This window comes from Manacus candei, unplaced genomic scaffold, assembly GCF_025592945.1.
Source record: "Manacus candei isolate 608988 ecotype Guabito, Panama unplaced genomic scaffold, ASM2559294v1 h1tg000014l, whole genome shotgun sequence".
Taxonomy (NCBI): Eukaryota; Metazoa; Chordata; class Aves; order Passeriformes; family Pipridae; genus Manacus; species Manacus candei.
In genome coordinates, this window is record NW_026138062.1 from 53822002 (window position 1) to 53840544 (window position 18543).

Here is an 18543-nt window from a genome sequence, read left to right on the forward strand (position 1 = left end):
TCCCTCAGGTGATGCTAGCACTTGCAGCTGGAACACTGCCCCTAGACTCCCAAGGATATGCCACCTCATAGCTAAGCTCCTCCTTATGAGGCACTTCCTTTTTTGTCACCCTTCGTACTACTGAAAAAAAAATCAGCAGCTGGGAAGTAACACCTAGTCTTGTGTCCTCGCCCACCAGCACACAGCTGAAAGCAGGCAGCAGGCACAGCCTCAACACACAGCCTAAAATCCTTCCCTGCACAGGGAGGGAGCTGCTCGCTCCACATTTAATGAGCAGTCAATTATCAGTCCTCACAGGTAGAGCACACGGATGAGCACATTACAGAGCCTGCCTGGAAAGACTAGCTCACTAGAGGGACAGCCAGGTGCTCCAGCAACTACTGGAACAGAGACACTGACGGAAAAGATAGAGTCAAGTCATCACAGGCCCAAAGAAGAGCTGTTACATGACAAACCAGATGCAGGCTGAACCTGTGCAATGCCTACTGGGGCAAGAGTGGGCCCTCAAGGAAGAGCCTACAAAAACCACACTACCCTCTCTGCAACCAGCCACATCCAAAAGCACCAGGTTCTGTATGCTGCCTGTCCCCAGCTGCTTCCAAATAAGATCCAAGACACACCCTTGCTTTTTCAGTTTTTCCTTTATTGTTCAGTATGGGACACAGGTGAGGTAAGACGTCTCACAAAGGTTGAAGCTGACAGGCTCCTTGCTGATGGAGCTGAAGGATGCAGACTGTGTGGTTCCTTCCCCCAGCACCAGTGGTCCCCTCCCACTGCAGTACTGCAGGGAAAGGGGGAGATACTGGCCAGGTGGGCTGTGGGTTCTTAACAGGTCAACAGGCAACTGAGGATTCTGCCAATTCAGAGGAGGCTGTCAAGACTTTGCTGAGACAGGCTCCCACTAACAGGACTCCAACATGGTGGGGGTGGTTAGCAGAACAACTAGAACAACGACCGTGGAGGGGGAAAGCCTTGGAGGAGGCCTCTGTACTGAGACGTGTGCAATGAAAGGTCCCTTCTTGTTTCCATTTCTTAACCACAAGGGACTGCTCCTCACAGGTGCTTCAGTGTTTGGCATTGATAATATCCACAAACTCTGGCTTGAGAGAAGCTCCACCAACAAGGAAGCCATCCACATCATGCTGAGAGGCCAGCTCCTTACAGTTGCTACCAGTGACTGAACCTAAAGAGGGAGCAGTGTTTTAAGGTCAGATGCAGCCAGGACAGGGCCAGGACAAAGGCAAGACCTGCAAGGTACCAGCCACCTCTTGCAGACAGCAAGACTGTATCCCATTTACCCAAGTAAGCTAAACAAACAAGCTAGTAGGTGGCTCTTCATGCTCTGACAGTCTCAAGTTTCCTCACCAAGCAGAGCATGATGTACAACTACAGCAACAGGCAGAGAAACTAAGCACTTTCCTGCCCTGGAAAGTGGCTTCGGACTCACCGCCATAGATAATCCTAGTTGACTGAGCAACAGCATCAGACACGTGGCTTTTCAGCCACCCCCGCAGCTTCTCGTGAACTTCCTGAGCCTGCAATAGAACACAAGAGTCCCACTGAGGGCTGAGCCATTCTGCACACAATTCCCTTCCAAAGAGAAGGGACCCGTTAGATAATCTTTAAATCCTTAAGTCTAAAATTCTCTAAGTTGCTAAGAATCTCCAGAAAATCCTCACTAAGAATCCCCAGGAAGATTTCTTGAGTGGGAAGGGTCAGTTGGCATCAAATCAGCCACCCTTCTCCTGCTCATACCTGTTGGGGAGTTGCAGTTTTACCAGTTCCAATAGCCCAAACTGGCTCATAGGCAAGAACCACTTTACTCCAGTCCTTCACATTATCTAGGGAGGAGGGAGAAGATATAGGTAAGCACAATACCCTTATGCTGGGAAGAACAGAGCTCTTCTGATAGCTGATAAAAAGAACACCCCTATTTTCTTCTCTTACCAGCAATAGCCTTGGTCTGTTCAAAAACCACCTTCTCTGTTATGCCAGCTTCTCTCTCATCCAGCTTCTCTCCAATGCAGGCAATGACTCCAAGGCCCTCAGCCAGAGCATGAGCCACCTTCTGCCCAATCAACTGGAAGTAGAAAAGAAACAAGGCAAACAATAAACCAGAGCTACTCTTGTAGTACTGTTTTAACTGCTCACCCTTCCAGTCTTTGCAGGCCCATCCAAACTGGACCATCTCACCATTCCATGAGGTCACTCACCTCATCAGACTCTCCAAAAACATGCCTTCGCTCTGAGTGGCCCAGGATCACCCATGCAGCTCCAATATCTTTGATCATTGCTGGGCTGAGGAGAAAGGAGATGACTCAAACCTCTGGAGGAAATTCAGGTCCCAGAGGCATCCTGACTTTACTCTTTCTCCAGGGCTCACCTGATCTCTCCTGTGAAAGCACCCTTTGGTACCTTATAACAGTTCTGTGCTGCAACTGCAATCTTTGCATCAAGCTTCTGACGGGCAAAGTCAAGGTAGATGGAAGGGGCTCCACAAACCACCTCTGGAAGGCAAAGCACATGGTTACCTTTGAGACAGGCAAAGGGCAGAAACTGCACCTAGCCACTGACCCCAAGAGGTCATCCCTCTCTCCCGGGAAGGCTCAGCCTGCCCCTCCTCGCTGACCTTTGGGGGGCTCTGTACCGCAGGACTACCCCGGCTATCCGATGACTCAACAGAGGGGAGGAAAGCCCTTTTCAGCGGGCTGACAGGCGATACCAGGCCGCTGGCCAGGTCACAGCGGTCCCTTAGAAAGGTCACAACTGAGAAACCGACCGAGAATCCCACCCTGCGGGCCGGGCCGGGCCTGGCCTGGCCGAACCGAACCGGGCTCCACCTGGGGCTGTGACCGGGCACGGCGGCGGGGCAGGGACAGCGCTCCGCGTCCGCCGGTAGCGGCGGGGTGGGGGCCGGGCCCGGGGGAGGCGCGGGGCCGCCGGGGCCTGCGGGAGCAGGGAGTGCAGCCGGGGCGCCCCGGGGTTCGGCCGCACGTGTCCGCCGGGCCCGCGGAATCCCGGATCCGGTTTCGCGGGTATATTTAGCGCCGCTGCCGACGGGTTATATTTAGGCCCCCGCCGCCCTCTGACATTTGCCGCTCCCCCGTCCGGGCCCGACCCGGGCCCGCTGGGCCGTGCGGGACGTGCGCTACGTGCGGGCCGCGCCCTCACCGGTGTCGGCGGAGAGCTTGGCGCCGTTCAGCGTGTGGATGAGCTCGCCCAGGCTCTTCTTGTCGCCGTTCATCTTCCAGTTGCCCCCCACGAAGAACTTCCTGGGCGCCATGGCGGGAGGGCCGGAGGGAGCGAGCGGGGCCGGTACCGGAGGAGAGGCGAAGGTCAGCGACGGCAGCGGCGCGCGACCAACCCGGCGCCCGCCTTTATAGCTCGGCGGCGCGCGCGGCCCCGCCTCCCCGCTAGCCCCGCCCACCCCCCGCCCGCGCTTCGCCCCAGCGAGGCGGGGACAGACGGACACAAGGGGGTATTTCGACTTTTATTTTGTCCCTCGTGTATTTTGGCATGTAAAGGGCACACAAGGGGAAGCGCTGCTCGTGGCCCACCTTGCTGCCTGCCCTGCGCCCCCGCCCAGCAGGGCAGGCAGGAGGAACCCCCCCCCCCCCCATACACAAGCCACACGTAACACACAGGCCCCCTCCTCTCCTTCTGGACAGCAAGGAGGTGGCATCGTCCCACCAAGCAGCGAAGCACTAGGGCTGTGTGTCACCGGGGTGGGGACAGTGAGGACATTTCCTAGAGAAACAGATATTCCCACCCTCCCCCCGGACCCTCTTCAGTCATGTCCACAGGGGCTCCAGCCCCCAGTCAATTAGTCAATTAACTCTTCTCCTCCTGTGTCTCCACAGAGGGGCCATGAAGGGACTACTGGGGAAAGAGGAGCAGGGGAGAGAAGGACCCTACTCCCATCCTCACTGCCCCCACCCCTTCCTCCCCAACACCTTCAGCCCACTCTCCCCCCACCACACACAGCAAGAGGATGTTCTAGCTGGGAATCCGCTGATAGAAGTAGATGTAGCCCAGGTCCTTCGGTGGCTTCTCAGAAGCACAGACTTTCTGGTCGTTGTAGATCACCCATCTGCAACAGGCACAAGAAGAGCTCAGGGATGCCATTCCATGGTTAAGACACAACTCCATTGAGTCCCCTCACCTGCTCTCATCCCTGATCCCCACAAGACCTCAGAAGAAACAGGGTGGGATTTAAAGCAGTACCTCCAAGTCCCCTAATGCTGTGGAAATCCCTCTCACCTGCCGTCTTTCTTGATGTGACAAACGTAGTGTCCACACATAGTCGAAGTGCCCATGTGGCTGATGAAGGCAAACAGCTGGTATTCTTGAGAAGAGGAGGGAAGAAAGGATCACCAGGGAAAAAGGAAAGGCATCTTACTCTGAAACACCCTGTGCAAAGCCCTCTCTAGAGAAGGTCCTTGATGGTAGCTCTGCTGGGTAATAATTTAGAACTGGATCCCCATCAAATGTGCCTGTGAGTGGTCTTAAGGCCAAACATGTAGGGAAATGATGGTAACTTCCATTTAGCCTTCTCTCTTCCAACTTTTCATTTAGCCCATGGGTGCTGGATGGGTAAGGCAGGGATTCCCTCTCCATATGGCATCCAGCAGCCCAGCAGCACTGGCACCAATTCTGCACACAGACTGGAACCAGATTTCCCTGAAGGGCAAAAAAGCCTTCTGGGATAATTGAAAAAATGCAGCACAGCCCTTCCTGTCTTTCACTACACGGCACTTCCTCTGCCTCTCTCTTACTGGCTTCCAGGTAATTCCTACCCAGCCTGAAAGGTCTGGACTACATCGCCATTCCTCCTCTTTTCCTCTCGGCTTCTATTTCAACAACCAAACCAGCTTTGTGACAGTTACTGCTGCTAAAACCTGTAGTACTGCATGGATCAGGGACAACAAAGTCATGAGGAGTTTGCACCCCAAAATCCACATTCCTACAGCGTGGAACTCACTTCCAGGCCCATCGCGCACTTTAGGACCCACAGGGACGGATTCAGAGATGGAATCAGCTGCCGAGTGCCCTTCTGAGATATCCATAGCAGCTTCTGCAAGGTCATCAATGTGACTGAAGATCCAATCCACAGCACGCTCCAGACTGTTGTTCTGGAAGGAAGAAGAGAAGACAGTGAACTTGGGAATCCCTGTTCCTGAGAATATCCTTGCACTCTGATGTCACCCATGCCTCTCACCGTCGCCCTGAGCGCTTTCATAGCATGGTCCCGGGAGAAGCCCATGGAGACAATAGTGGCCACACTGTCTTCTGAAGGAGGGTCTGGGCAGGCAATAGTTGACCCCGGTCCACTGGATCCAGGGAGAACTAATGGGTTAGCAAAGTCTGCAGCAGGAAACAGAACACAGCTCAGAACAGTTAGATCTCTCTGGGATGGATACAGTCCAAGTCCAAACTACTTCAGTTTTCCATTGTGGCAGTGGGACAGGAAGTACCATGGCCCAGATGCAGTAAGCTTCACTATGGCCATGTGGCCCCATACCTGGATCATCCATATGTGACATGACCCACATCATGGCCGCCTCAACCCCACTGTTCCCTGTGTAATATACGGCTTTGCGGCAGGCATCCATGGGAAAGCCCATCTCCACTAGCTGGATAATCACTGACTCATCCAACATGGGTGCTGTGGGAACACAGAGATTAGAGCCACCCACTCCCACCCATCCCTGCCTGCTCCATTTTGCGTAGTGTCACACAGCCTCCAAAGCCACCACTTCTGACTTTATTTCACACCAAGCTCCATCTCTCTGCTCTTCTCATCCCTTAACAAACCTTGCTCTTCAGAAGTGCAGTCTCACACACAGGAATCCCAAAAGAACAAAACAACTGAACTCATGAACTTGGGAGCACTGGCTCCTCCCTAGGCTCCAAACCCAACCTCCCACTGTGGTTTGTGAAAATAAAATAACTGTACCAGTTAAATCTTGTATAAACCCCAGTTCTGTCTCCTCTAAATGCACCAGACATGCCACCCCACCATCCTGCACAGAACAGGAATCAACAAACTCCCTTGCATAACACCCTTGCATAACAGGCATGCAAGGGAGGCAGCTGGCAATCACTGACAGAGGGACAGGGAAAGTCCGAGCAAGTGGGAAACTGCTAGCATGGGAGACAAGGCAAGGAGAGCAGGGAAATGAGTCAGGCATCAGGAAGAGAGGAGGAGAATCACTAACATGTCGGAGAGGAGAAGTGAGGGGAGCAGAAGGAGTCGTCGTCCTCGTTGCCATAGAACCCCAGGCTACCTTTGGGCTCGTCTGGTGTCACCAGTGGGGGTGCGATGTCTGGCATTTCCTCTTCTCCATCCTGCAGCCCTGTTCCCTGCAGCGCAGAGATATCCAGCTCCTCTGGCATTTCAATGGAAACATCTGCAAAATAAAGTCTTGCTCAGCCTCCCCACAGGGGCAGAAACAAAGGATTCGGTTGAGAGATCTTGAAGGGTAAGTCCCTGGGGATGCCTGCAGCAACTTTTGGGGTACTTCCTTTCCTCTTTGCAATGATGACCACAATATCCATATGTGACTCCCAGTACCTATATGTTCTGTACTTCTCATTCTTCTTACCAAGCTTTTTGGGCACCCAGTCCAGACCGAAAGTGAACTTCTTGATCTGGATGACCAGATAATCTGGGAAAGAGGCGAACCGTGTTGTTCTGAAAGAGACACATAATATTTTTAAATACTTTGTCAGCAACAATTGAGGGCACCTAGTTGATTTAAGAAATCAGTGAGTAGGGCAGAGGTATATTCTAAGCCAGGAGGATACACCTATTTGTACAGCACTCCTGTGCTGATCTTAGAGGTCCTCAAACAGAACCATTTCTAAAGAAGCCCTGACAAGATGGGACAGAGTGCAACGTTTACAAAATCTTGGGGGTTGACAAAAAAGAGTACATGCTCTCTTACCCTCCAATCCTGTATTTTACAAGCCTCCTCACATTTTGGTGTTTAATTAAAAGTCTAACCCTTAAAAAATGTAGAGGAAATAATATCTTTTATTAGACCAACAAATACAGCTGCAGGAACTGACAAGCTTTCAAGCACAAGAGCACTTTTTGGATATGAAGCAGAAGTGAATTTTAAGTTAACTGAATTTGATTGAACATTATTTTGGAATCTATGAAACAGAGGGGAATGTTTGTGAAGGGAGAAGTGCCTGTGAGACAAGATATTTATTACCAGGAAATAACTGCAACATGCTGTAGAACTAACTTAATCAATGGTAAAGTGTTTGAACACAACTCATTAAAAAGCAAAACAAAATGTTATTTTTCAATGTGATGTTTGTAGTAGCTATTTCTTACTAACAGAATATTTGTTAGAAAAATACTTCCAGCTTCTTCATTGCAGAAGAACACACAGTAGCATCACAGCAGAAAGCCGCTTACATTTGTAATCTTCTCACTCTACCTTTTCACTCTTGCATGTGCTCCAGGCAGTGAGAAAAATTAAAGCTGTTCTTTAAACTTTGCTACTAGCACTTAAGTTACCATTCTTAAAAGGAACTCTTGCATCTGTTACACTCAGCGTTTTTTTCTAATCTTAATAGCTAAAAACTTAAAGAAATTTGAGAGACTATGCAAGACCACTGTCGCCATACTGTCAGTACTGATTCTAAAGCTAAATTTTACATTTACAAAAGCTACTGGTTTTCTGGAATATCACTGTATTTTCATAGCCTCTCAGTAACTGAAATCTGACTTCATCAACACTGCTGTTCTGCCCACTCGGGGCAACCACTCCAGCACTGACAGACTGATTCCCACTCTGCTTCAACCTTCTATGGGTCCAGGGTGTGGTTGACTACAAAGCTTCGGTAATGCTTCTTCCCCAAGCCACTACAAGTAGTCCCCAAAGATGCAGCTACGGCCAGTTTGTCACAGCCTAGCTGACACACACTCACTTGAGAGCCACAGACTTGGCCTGCAAGGCTGTGCTCCAGAAATCATCCACCTGCTCTGGAGCTCCATAGGCCTCTAGGCAGGAGCTGAAAGGCACCTTGGCTCGCACCAGCTCAGGCAGTGGCTGCTTCTCCTCCTCTGCCTGCCTCTTCTTCTCCTCATATTCCAGTAGTTCATCTAGAGAATAAAGCAGAGTCATCAAGGACCACCTCTAGGTACCTACAAAACGACTGGTGTAAGCTATACCCAGGGGCGGAACAGGCCTATAGATACACGCCATCAAGAATGGAGCATAACTTCCAGAGCACTGTTCTGCTACTGCAGTCAGTCCTGTTTTGCTGAATCACAGGCCAGCTTGTGGTGTCCGAGGGAAAGGCTCCACAGGGACATCACCGTGTCACACCACCTCTGAAGAAATCAGCCTGATCCCACAAAAGCAGGAGAAGGATCTGGCCTCAGAAGTGGCAAAGAAGTCCCCTTCTCATTTAAGGAGTTCTGTAAGAATAGTACAATACACAAACACAGAGTTTGCTACTGTTCAGGTCTTGGCACATTACTGACCTTTGTTGAGTGCAGCATCCATTGGCACAGGCAGCTGCATAATATAGTCCACACGCTGGGTATATTTCACCTTTTCTGTGGCCAGGCACTTCAGCTTCTCCTCCACCAGAAAACGGAAGACCTCGTTAGGGTTCTCCGAGCTGCGGCAGTTCCTCTGAAGAAGGAGAGATTAGAAGGACAAATGTAACATCAGAATGGCAGAAATAACTATCTGCAGTAGCAGTGATCCCACACAGGACGTGGCTGAAGAGTATTCACTTCTGTACCCAGTCCTCTTGAAAAGACAGCAAAGAGGAAACTAGAGCCAACTTCACTACCCCAGGAACCCATGGCACTCCTGCCCCTAAAGAAGAAAATTTGCATCTCCAGCTGTGCCACTCCCAGCAGAGATTTCTCCAAGGAATCAGCCCTGAAAACATGGCCAAGCATCTCTCCTTCTCTGCCTCGGCAGGTGCTGGCTGGCCAATTTCCCCATGTTCTCTCCCTCTCTCTGCCCTGATTGCCAGCTTCTCACCTCCACTCCTTACCCTTGCTGTGGGGAGAAAACCAAGCTGGCTTTTCCATGATTTGACAGATAGACTCAACCATTACCTCCACCATATTGATGAAGTGCAGAAAGAATTCCTGGGCATCCTGCTGTCGGTTAGTGGAAAATTCTGGGTGCCCCTTTCCGATGAGGGACTTAAACATGCGTGGAGCAATGCCATTTTGCATACCCTGCAAACAACAAAGTGGAACAGGAAAGTGGTCATAATTTGCCAAGCATGTGTCCTGGCAAGTAGCACGCTACTCTTAGCCATGCTTTTCTTCAGGTGACACGGTCTTGGATTGAGCCTTAGGAAATGTCTGCAGAAAGGGTTCTCTCTCCTTTCCTACATAGTACACACAGTACCTCATGCAACACACACATCAAGAGCATGCCATATCTAAGGATCACCTTCTGATCAGGCTGCTGTTCCCCATCTGCAGAGGCTGGCCTTGAATACTCCCCAGAAAGCAGTCCATGGCCCAGTTTGGCTCTGGAATGATGAAGTCACTGTTAGCATCAAAACAGTTTCTTCAATCCCACATACTCCGGGAGCCACAGCAACCCATCCAGCTTTAACACTGTCAGTCTCACAGGTAACAGCTTTCTCTGCTGCACCAGACAAGATCATCTTATTGTGGTCTGCCCTCTGGCCCCAGGAGATATCACTCACTTCAAAGTTACCAGGACTTTTGGGCACCAACCTCAGCCACTGCTTGCACACTGAGTAGCACATAAAGGAAAAGTGGGTGCTGAGCCACATGGCAATTGTGTAACAGCCAAACTGAGCTGCAGCCTGACCCGGGTAAGGTAGCAGTCTGTCTGACTGTGCAGGAGACAACAGGGCACAGGGAAACTGTCTGAACCAGAAATAGCATTGCTGTGAGCAGACTGATCACTTTTTCCCAGAGGAAAAATCAGGGATGACTGCATGAAGCACTTAATGGACAACAGAAGTGTTCAGGAAATTCTTCCTATGCTGACTCTCCTACTGTTTCACTTCACTCAAGTCATTCCCCATCAATACCGCCATTTGTCTGGAACCAAACCTTACCAATTCTTCCCTCTGCTTTCTGGCTGTCTCATCTTAATCCCCTCTCATTGAACAACTCACTCCAGGCTGTCCAAATTTAGAAACCACCCCTACCACTGAGCTCCCTACCACAAATGCCACCTTCCCTTTCTTCATCCCAAATCTCCACATGCTGCTTTGCCGTTTTAGAGCAGCTGTAGCATAGATTTCATGTATTTAAAATGTAAAACCCTCCCAAATCTTGTGTTCCTCCATCTGCATATTCTCCTGCTATTGCTCACACAACACCTCTCAAGGGAAGCCTCTTTAAGCATATATAAATTACCCATTGAGAATAAAATTGACTAAATCTACATATTCCTTTGCTCTTTACAATCTCCCTCCACTGCAGACAGCAAGCACTTTTGCTGTTATGCAGACAGAAGCTGCCTACCAGAAATCCCCCTGGGGTGACAGACAATACTGTCTTCCCACATAACTCATTTAAGAGCCTCCCATGAACACTGAGGTGCTCTCTGTCCTCTGCACCTAGGGCATTCAGCTGAATTTCTTAGCTTACATCCTTATTGATCACTGAGGATCAGTGTCTTCGGTGGTGGGCATGGAAACAGAGAGTGAGGGAGAAACCTGAACAAACCAGCAAAGAAGGGATGCACCCAGGCAGCTTTGGCCTTCCTTCTCTCACCAAAACTCTACGTACACTTGTGTGCTGAAGTCCTGTGTGGGGTCTGAAGGTGCGCTTTGGAATATCTTCTCCAGCTTGTCCACATACCTGCAGAGCAAAATGAGACAATCTAAGGCATATATAGGTTCATCTAGTATAGAGGTAATTCTGAGCATGATTACTGTAACAGAAGCTCCCAGCTCTAGGAGACCTTTCTACTGATCCCAGACTAATGCAAAAGGGTGACTAAACTCACTTACTTTCTCTGGAAGTCTGGGATACTGAACAGCACCTGCATCACAGAATTGAGGTAGCAACTGTTGCCCAGGTTACGGATACCAGTGTACCCAGGCCCATAGAGAGGCTTGAGCTGCACGCCAGACTCCTGGATGAGCTCCCACTCCCCAATGCGCTGATTCATGTCTATTTCCAGTTCTGTCATTGTTTTGTCTGTCTGCAGAGGGAAAGAACAGGAAAAATCCTCAAGACAGACTCAAGGGCACATTAGAGGTGTGAAAAGTTGTAGAGATACACATAGTCAAATCCATTGTGGTTTATGCTATTCAGAGAGGAGGAAGAAACAAGAATTGTTTCCATATATCTGAATACCTGTGACAGAAAGAGGAAGGATAACAAACACGGGAGAAATCTGAACCGTTCCTTGAAAAGAGGCATAGAAATCACACACTAACACTGAATCTAGGGAACAAAGCTCAGCACCTGGGAGTCTCTCTGCCCACAGTACTGACACATAACCCCAAGGAAATAAACTTGAGGGACATGAAAGAAAGGCAAAAAAGGCAGTGAAAGAAGAGAGGTAGATGAGATAACTCTCTGTGTGACAAAAAACCCCAGGGTTTCTTGATCAGGAATGGTTCTGCATAGTCACAGAAAGCTGGAATCCAACCAAAATACCTAGAGTTGCTACTCTCTCCCTCTCAGCCTATGAAGGATCACCCTTCCCCCTCACCTTCTGCATCTTGAGCATGTCAATCCCAAAGTGTGCCAGGTGTTCTGCCAGGTTGGGATCCAACACCATGTCATCCTCGTCATAGGAGTAGACATCTATGCAGGAACACGGAGGAGAAACAGAGACTTATAATGGCCTGTGATCTCAAATTCACAGCTGGATGAAGAGAACAGAGTGCTCAGAACTGTGAGTTTTGACAAACTGGGCAGTTGGGGCTTCTTTTCCTCCTCAGCAGAATAGCATCACAGAACACTGAGATTCCTCTGAACGACGTGACAAGACAAACAACTTGACAAGACAAACAACTTTGCCACTGATCGAGGTACAGAGGTACACATACGCTCGGAGTGAGGAAATTGGGTTACTGTGCCATATACTCTCTGCTTAAGATCTGGACACAAAATTCTTTGATAAACACCCCACCACGGAAAATAAGATGGCAACCTGGATAACTATTCTAAAGTCCTCCAGTTACAAGGGAGTGGAAGAGGAAGGCAAGGTTTTATCAGCTGTTTCTTCACTTCATACAAGAAGTACATCAGAGTGGAGAAGTTCACAATGGGATGACACTGCACATTCCAGGTCATAAGATGGGCAGCATTAGTCCCATACCTGGAAATCCTCCCTGACTTGCCTTGTCAGAGACCCAAGTCAGCCTGAGCGTGCCTGGGATTTCCCCACAGAGGATCCCCTTCTCACCAGCCCCATCAGGAGTAATTGTTCCCAGTTTCACAGCCAGTGGGTAGCCAGTTTCTCGGTAATGCTCGACCGCGTGATTGTTGCCACCACTGCCATCAAAGTAGCGCCGACCACAGAGGATGGCCCCGTCCGTCATGTTCAGCCACAGGTTCTCCTTCATGTCACACTTGCTGCACTTCCAGCCACTATGGACAAGGAACAGAGAAAAAGAGATCAGAGCGAAAACCTTTGGATCCTACCTCCCAAGCCCTCTCCGTTACTACCCACTGCTGACCGCATTACCCGTACTATAGGCAATCTCAATCCTCTTTCATTTCAGAACACTGAGCATCCTGAAATGCCTTAGTTTGCCATCTCCCCCGAATTTACTATAACAAGGCACACTCAGAGACTCACAAAAGCAGCGTCATCTGCTGCTGCAGTACAGGACAGGAGAAGAAAGTGACGGGGACAGGTCTGGGACACACCTAGTTTCAGTACTAAGCTCACCATGGTGGGATGCGGACGTCGTTCTGAAGTTGTTGCAGAGAAAAAGCGTGTTTGGAAACACGTCGAACCTCCCCATCCCAAGCTTGCACCTCCTGCTTCCGTGAGGCTGAATCTGCTGTCAGGATGGCCTCAATTGCACTGGCAATCTGGAATTAGGACAGCAGGAAAAAACATGAAGGGCACATGGAAAGAAGCTTCCAGTAGCACAACACTGTACATTTAGGCAAGTCAGTTGTGTTATGGAGCCTCTGTCACACACAAGCCAGGACTTCATAATATAAAGAACTGTGTAAATGCAGAACAGTCCTGCTTACTGCCAGCTGAGACTTCACAGCAGCTCTGCAGGATCCCTTTCACAGGGTAGTGTTTCCTTCTCTGTAAAGGTACATTTCCTCATCAATAGAAAACACAGGCCTACACCCAAACATACCCTATCTCTGACCATGTCTGGTAGGCCCTCCAGCCCATCACGAGGAATATCCAAATGGTCTGGGAAAATTACTATTTTTACATCTTCGTCATATTCAAACTTTTCTTCTGTGATGTCAAATCCACCTTCTACACCTACAGGAAGAAAAAAACATTGTGGTAACAGGTAAAACCAAAGAGCTTGCCAAGCTTCTCTGCCCAGAGTTTACATGAAATAAAGCACTATGGCTAAGATAAAGCTCTAAATCAGTGATCTATAACCTTTCTTCCACTTCTGGGTCCCAAAATTTCTGCTGGCAGTGTGGACTTCACAGAAGCAAATATAAGCCCAATGACAACAGGTTTGCCTTTTCCCAGCTCTTTTTACCGATGCTTAAAAAGAGTCTCCAGACCCTGACTACAACCAGAAAAAACCCACTTGTTCTAGAACAGAGCCAAGATAAAGCACTGGTGTTCATCCTTCACCAGAAGACTCAAGATGGTGAATGGAGATGTGCGCGAAGAGATCATCTTGCAGCCCTGTGCACAGGTCAGCTCTGCCAGCATCTTTAAGGAGCCTGCCTCTGTTTCTTGCCTTTTCCAGAAAGGATAGTTCAGAGTCCTGAACTCAAGCAAGAAGAACCAGGAACTCCCCTGGAACATCCAGAATCACAGAAAAAGTCTTAGGAAAGGTATAGTGCTAGTAGTTTCTCATGTACACTTAGCCTTGCTTTCCAGAGGTTGGAACAGAAATGGGAGATCCATACATAAAAGGTTATTTGCCAGCTGCCAATAGTCATGATGGATGTTCACCTAAAACATCTGTAGTTTCTGCAGATTCCCTCAACTACAGCAGGGAACAGTTTCTGAATTATGTAGGAACTCAGGGAAAAAGCTTGGCCGTTCCTGTTCTCCAGGTGTTCACATGCTACATCCCAGAAGCAAACAGGCAAGACAGACAGGGTTTATTAGCAGCCTAAACCCCCTGATTTTTTAAACTGAATTTCCTTTATTCCTTGAAAAATTGCACGTTGTGGCTCCAATAACCTCTGCAACAGATCTATGAACATCTGTGACTGCAACAAATTTCTGCAGGGAATACAAGCTTTTGCTGTTCAGTGTCTCTGCCTCAAGAATCCTCTGCATGATACAGTTCTGATAACCACTACTGCATTTCCTTAAAACATTATTGACAAAAACACCCGGTCCCATGAGATCTTCTGCAACTCCCTCCTTAGATACCTACAATTTTTACACTGTGCACAAACTGCTACCTATGAATACGGTGATTTTAGAAATACCTGAAAACAGTCCCCAGCATCGTGCAACAACATACCCAGATAATCCTCTTCTGTGCCTCTTCGGCACAGCCCAGAGAGATTTCCTGTCACCACTTCACAGAGTAAAGCCATACACAATCCCCCAGGGCATTGCACGATTCCCAAACTCTAAACGAACTAAACCAGACTGGTGAGGTTTCCTCAGTGGTTATATGAACCTTCTGAGGCTCTAGATGAGGAAGAGTGTCTTCAGCCAGCAGACTGACTCCTAGTCCTTTCCCCCCCACTTATAGCCAACACCTTGCCACGAGGCACACTGTTTCCCTTTCCATGGTATCTACGCACCACAGACTACAAAAGTCATTCAACCAACATTCAGGCATAGGAGGCAAGCACTGTAGATTTCTTTTTTTTTTTTCCATGGAGAGGGGAGCATGAGGTACAGAGAGATCAAGGGCTACATTTTGCAGCTAATGACATTTTGCTCTGAAATCTTTCTAGTACTTTAAAAAAACCTCCTGTGTCAGGATTAGCTAAACGACCATAGTTCAGCTAAAATAAAGATAAAAAAAATCTCTCCTGAACTTAAGACCACTGTGTCACAGGGCTAATACTTTCTTTTATTCTCTCCTGATCCATTCACACCACTAAACTGTTATCACAGGTAGATATTTGCGAACCCACTGATAACACTTCTCTCAAGACCTTTGTAGAATTCAGGATGCAGAAGTAACTCATAATGCAGACTGGGCCTCATCTCTCCAAAAGCAGCATAATTGTATCAATAAAAGCACTGGCTACCTGAAGAAACATAGATTCTAGTCTCAATTTTGCTAGAAGTGATCTTTTGGACTCCATTCAGCTCACCATCCAAACAGAGAGCAGCTGACAGCCTTAATAGCAGTGTTTGTGCTCCGGCAGCAGTGGAAAAAGTGAGCCAAAAGCAAGATGTTCCCAGTCCAGGTTCTGGATTTCCCTCTAGTGGTCAGCTTCCAGCAAGCCAAGAACCTGTTACTGCTACAAATGTTCCTGTGCTCTGCTTTATGTGTCTCCATAATGGTTCAGAAATTATTGCAGCTGAGACTGCACCAAATAAGCAGCATCTCCACTGATTGCCATGACAGCCTTTTCAGTTGGTGCAAGAGAATAATGGAACACCAGCCTTGTTTTTCTTCAAAAAAGGGCTTGTTTTTAATATTTTAATGTTCACACGTATTTTCTCCAGCATCAGCCTTGTATTTCAAAGACCTATTGAGCCAAAAACGTTAATACAGCATTTACCATTAACTTCTTCCCCATCTATATCAATAACACTAGTTCGATATCTGAGAAGTTTACAGAATAGTTTATCTGTCAGAAGCTTCAAACTTACTTTTCTCAGACATGTATTTTCTCAAACTTCCTTCAGCCCCACACTGGGAACATCCTGTTTAAGCAACAATCCCATTCTGGTTATAACCATAACAAACTGAGCCAGGCATGTAGAGAGGATACAAAATGTATTTATCCACATAAAACATGATGCAATTTTGGACACAAAACACAACTACCACCTCAATGACTGTTCTGCAGAAACTATTCACCTGTGACACGTTAGAAAACGTGAAGTCTTACTTTGGCCAGTCATACTAGCCCAGAAGAGTAAAGGCAAAAGAGACGAGCCAGGCAGCTCCAGAGAGCTGGCTCAAAACAACAAGGACCACAGAGTGCACAAGTACTTCCTTACCAATAGCCAAGCGAGTTGGTTTCTTCCTTGGGGGGTCCCCAGCACTGGAATTGGTGTCTTCTTCCTTCTATGGCATTGACAAGAAATACGGAAATAGAATTAGGGGGACAGGCAAGCGGTGGCAGGCCTTAAGGATTGAAATTAAGCTACCCTGAGAACAGAAGGAAGCTGGGCCGAAATAGCATGGGCAATCCATACAACAATGCAACATAAGCAGAGCTGAAGGACTGGTGTCCCTCAATTCACCAGGAAAAACATCAGTTGTGTCTGAGGAGAATAAACTGTATCTGGTTGAATAAAGAGACACAGCCCAGCTCTCAATTTCAGAACAAGCTTGAGCATATATATTTTTATTTTTTACCGGTTTACGTGTTCTTTTGAGATGCAGATAGACCCGCTGGCCTGTTTTCTGATAGTGCCTTTCCACATACTGCTTCCCAAAGCCCAGGAACGTGTTCATGCAGATATACAAGCCGCCATCTGACTCCTGGAAGGAAGGAGGAATGAAACTGAAGGGAGGTGGGAAAGAATGCCATTCCAGCTGCTAGGATAGGCACGGAAAACTAGTCATTATTCAGTAAATCACGGCAACAGCTCATTCCTACATACCAGTCACTCAGCAGCGAGTCAGAAATAAGATGGCAAGCCCCTGCCTGGCTGTCCCACAACAGGCACTCCTGTCATGATGACATATTAAAAAAACTATTTGCCTGTTCACTTACGGCAGGGTGCTACTGAACCAGGAAAGTCTGAGCTTCCCCAGGAGTCTATCTTGCAAAAGGCCCTTAGCACTCACAGTTCACAAGTTCAGAGCACAGTACAATCATTACCAGCAAAACTGTGGCACCCTGTCCAAGAGCACGATTCCAATGCCACAGGGAATGCTGCCAAGCTACAGTGTGAATAAGGTTAACAGACCACTGTTTACTTTTGCTATTGGGTTCAAAAGCTTGTGAGCAGCTCCAAAACAGACCCAGAATGAACCCCACTATCCCCCCAGCAGCTGGAAAACACCATGCTCGTTCAGCAGAAGTATCCTTTTAAAATTGAAGGGGTGAGAGACCCAAATGCAGAGGCTGGAAAGAGTGAAACCACTAAGGTCTCAGCAGCAGCTGAGACAGTCAGAGTGGGCAACGCACGGCTAGGCATCACTGTGGGACTCGGGGAGGGGATGAGGGCCAGGATGCCATGTGCCGCTTCCTCGAAGGACCCGTATCTTCCAATTACAGCCCATTTCTGGTGGGCTGGGGCTCAGCCCGGACGAGCACCCGCGGAGAAGCCCAAGGGGGGACCTCGCTCTCCTGCCGCCTGCGCCTCCCCTGGTCCGCCTAGGCCGGGCGTGGGTAGCGCAGGAGACGCAGGGATGCCGGCGGGGTGGAGATGGCTGGAGAAGGGACCACTGCCATCTTAATGACACAGCACGGCCTTGGCCCCCGCCTGCCGGGCCACACCGCGCGGCGAGGCTGGAGGAGGTTCAGACCCCGGCAGGGCGGGACCCCCGGCCCGCCTCCCGCCGCCAATGGCGGGCCCGGGGCGCGCCCCAACCCCCCGCCCATCGCCGGACCGCAAGTCTCAGGGAGGCCCCGCAGCGGCGGGTCCGGGCCGGGGGCACCCGCTCCCAAGGGCCGGCCGGGCCGGGCCGCGGCTGGTCGGGGAGAGCGCCCTGCCCACGCCCGCCCTGGTCCCAGAACTACAGCCCCCAGAGCGCCGCGGGCGGGCTGGACGCGCCGCAGGGCACGCCGGGCGCTGTAGTTCGCGAGGGCCCCGCAGGCCGCCCCGGCGCGGCCGCCGCACCCGCCGGGGAACCACAAGTCCCATGAGGTCCCGCGCGGGCGGCGCCCGGGAGGGCGGCAGGGTGTGAGCCGGCCGCGGCGGGAGTAGCCCTGGCGAGCGGGCGGGTGGGCGGGCCGGCGGCGGGGCGCGCTTACCGGCGTGTCGAAGGAGAAGGCGCACTCGTCCTTGTGGACGCGGTCGCCAGCCTTGGGCACCCGGATGGACGGCAACACCGACAGCAGCGCCTCGCTCAGCTCCGCCATGACAGCGGCTCACTGCGGCACCGCCCTCAGCCCCTCCCCGCCCAATCGCAGCCCGGCGCGATCAGGTGGGTTCTGGCCAGTCAGCAGTGAGGCTGAGGGACGGGCTGGTGGCGCCCACCGGCCGGCTCGGCCAATCGCAGCCACCCTGCCTCCGTCACAGGGGGTGGTGCCGGGCTTCTTGACCAATAACAACACAGAACGGGGCGTGG

At 49.9% G+C, this 18543-nt stretch overlaps 2 protein-coding genes across 3 annotated transcripts; both read right to left on the minus strand.

Moving 5' to 3' along the window:
• Nucleotides 1-622: 622 nt before the first annotated feature.
• TPI1 (triosephosphate isomerase 1) lies at nt 623-3314 on the minus strand. Its single transcript, XM_051780872.1, has 7 exons — nt 3172-3314; nt 2384-2507; nt 2214-2298; nt 1948-2080; nt 1756-1841; nt 1448-1535; nt 623-1183 (listed from the first exon to the last, which is right to left on the minus strand). The coding sequence occupies exons 1-7, from the start codon at nt 3281-3283 to the stop codon at nt 1065-1067; spliced, it is 747 nt and encodes a 248-aa protein (XP_051636832.1). The 5' UTR covers nt 3284-3314; the 3' UTR covers nt 623-1064.
• Nucleotides 3214-18425, minus strand: USP5 (ubiquitin specific peptidase 5). 2 transcript variants are annotated; one of them, XM_051780713.1, is made up of 20 exons: nt 18227-18425; nt 16660-16785; nt 16299-16365; nt 13315-13448; nt 12885-13030; nt 12396-12580; nt 11697-11791; nt 10987-11180; nt 10763-10834; nt 9441-9522; nt 9095-9220; nt 8504-8657; nt 7945-8119; nt 6606-6694; nt 6288-6410; nt 5522-5665; nt 5219-5364; nt 4982-5132; nt 4261-4345; nt 3214-4090 (listed from the first exon to the last, which is right to left on the minus strand). In XM_051780713.1, exons 1-20 carry the CDS (start codon nt 18332-18334, stop codon nt 3997-3999), a joined length of 2496 nt encoding a protein of 831 aa, XP_051636673.1. In that variant the 5' UTR covers nt 18335-18425; the 3' UTR covers nt 3214-3996. The 2 variants fall into 2 exon arrangements, with proteins under 2 accessions (XP_051636673.1, XP_051636672.1); XM_051780712.1 differs by having other exon boundaries at nt 6219-6410.
• Between the last annotated feature and the right edge of the window lie 118 nt (nt 18426-18543).

Excerpts from the sequence above, each read along its gene's own strand:
- USP5 (XM_051780712.1), bottom strand. The coding sequence starts at position 18,334 with ATGGCGGAGCTGAGCGAGGCGCTGCTGTCGGTGTTGCCGTCCATCCGG. Across the intron at positions 10,835-10,986 it reads ATCCCAGACTTCCAGAGAAA|GTATGTGGACAAGCTGGAGA; the intron begins GTAAGTGAGTTT and ends TTTGCTCTGCAG. Across the intron at positions 6,411-6,605 it reads CTGGGTGCCCAAAAAGCTTG|ATGTTTCCATTGAAATGCCA; the intron begins GTAAGAAGAATG and ends TTTATTTTGCAG.
- TPI1 (XM_051780872.1), bottom strand. The coding sequence starts at position 3,283 with ATGGCGCCCAGGAAGTTCTTCGTGGGGGGCAACTGGAAGATGAACGGC. Across the intron at positions 2,081-2,213 it reads TTTTTGGAGAGTCTGATGAG|TTGATTGGGCAGAAGGTGGC; the intron begins GTGAGTGACCTC and ends TTCTACTTCCAG. Across the intron at positions 1,842-1,947 it reads ACAGACCAAGGCTATTGCTG|ATAATGTGAAGGACTGGAGT; the intron begins GTAAGAGAAGAA and ends CCTCCTCCCTAG.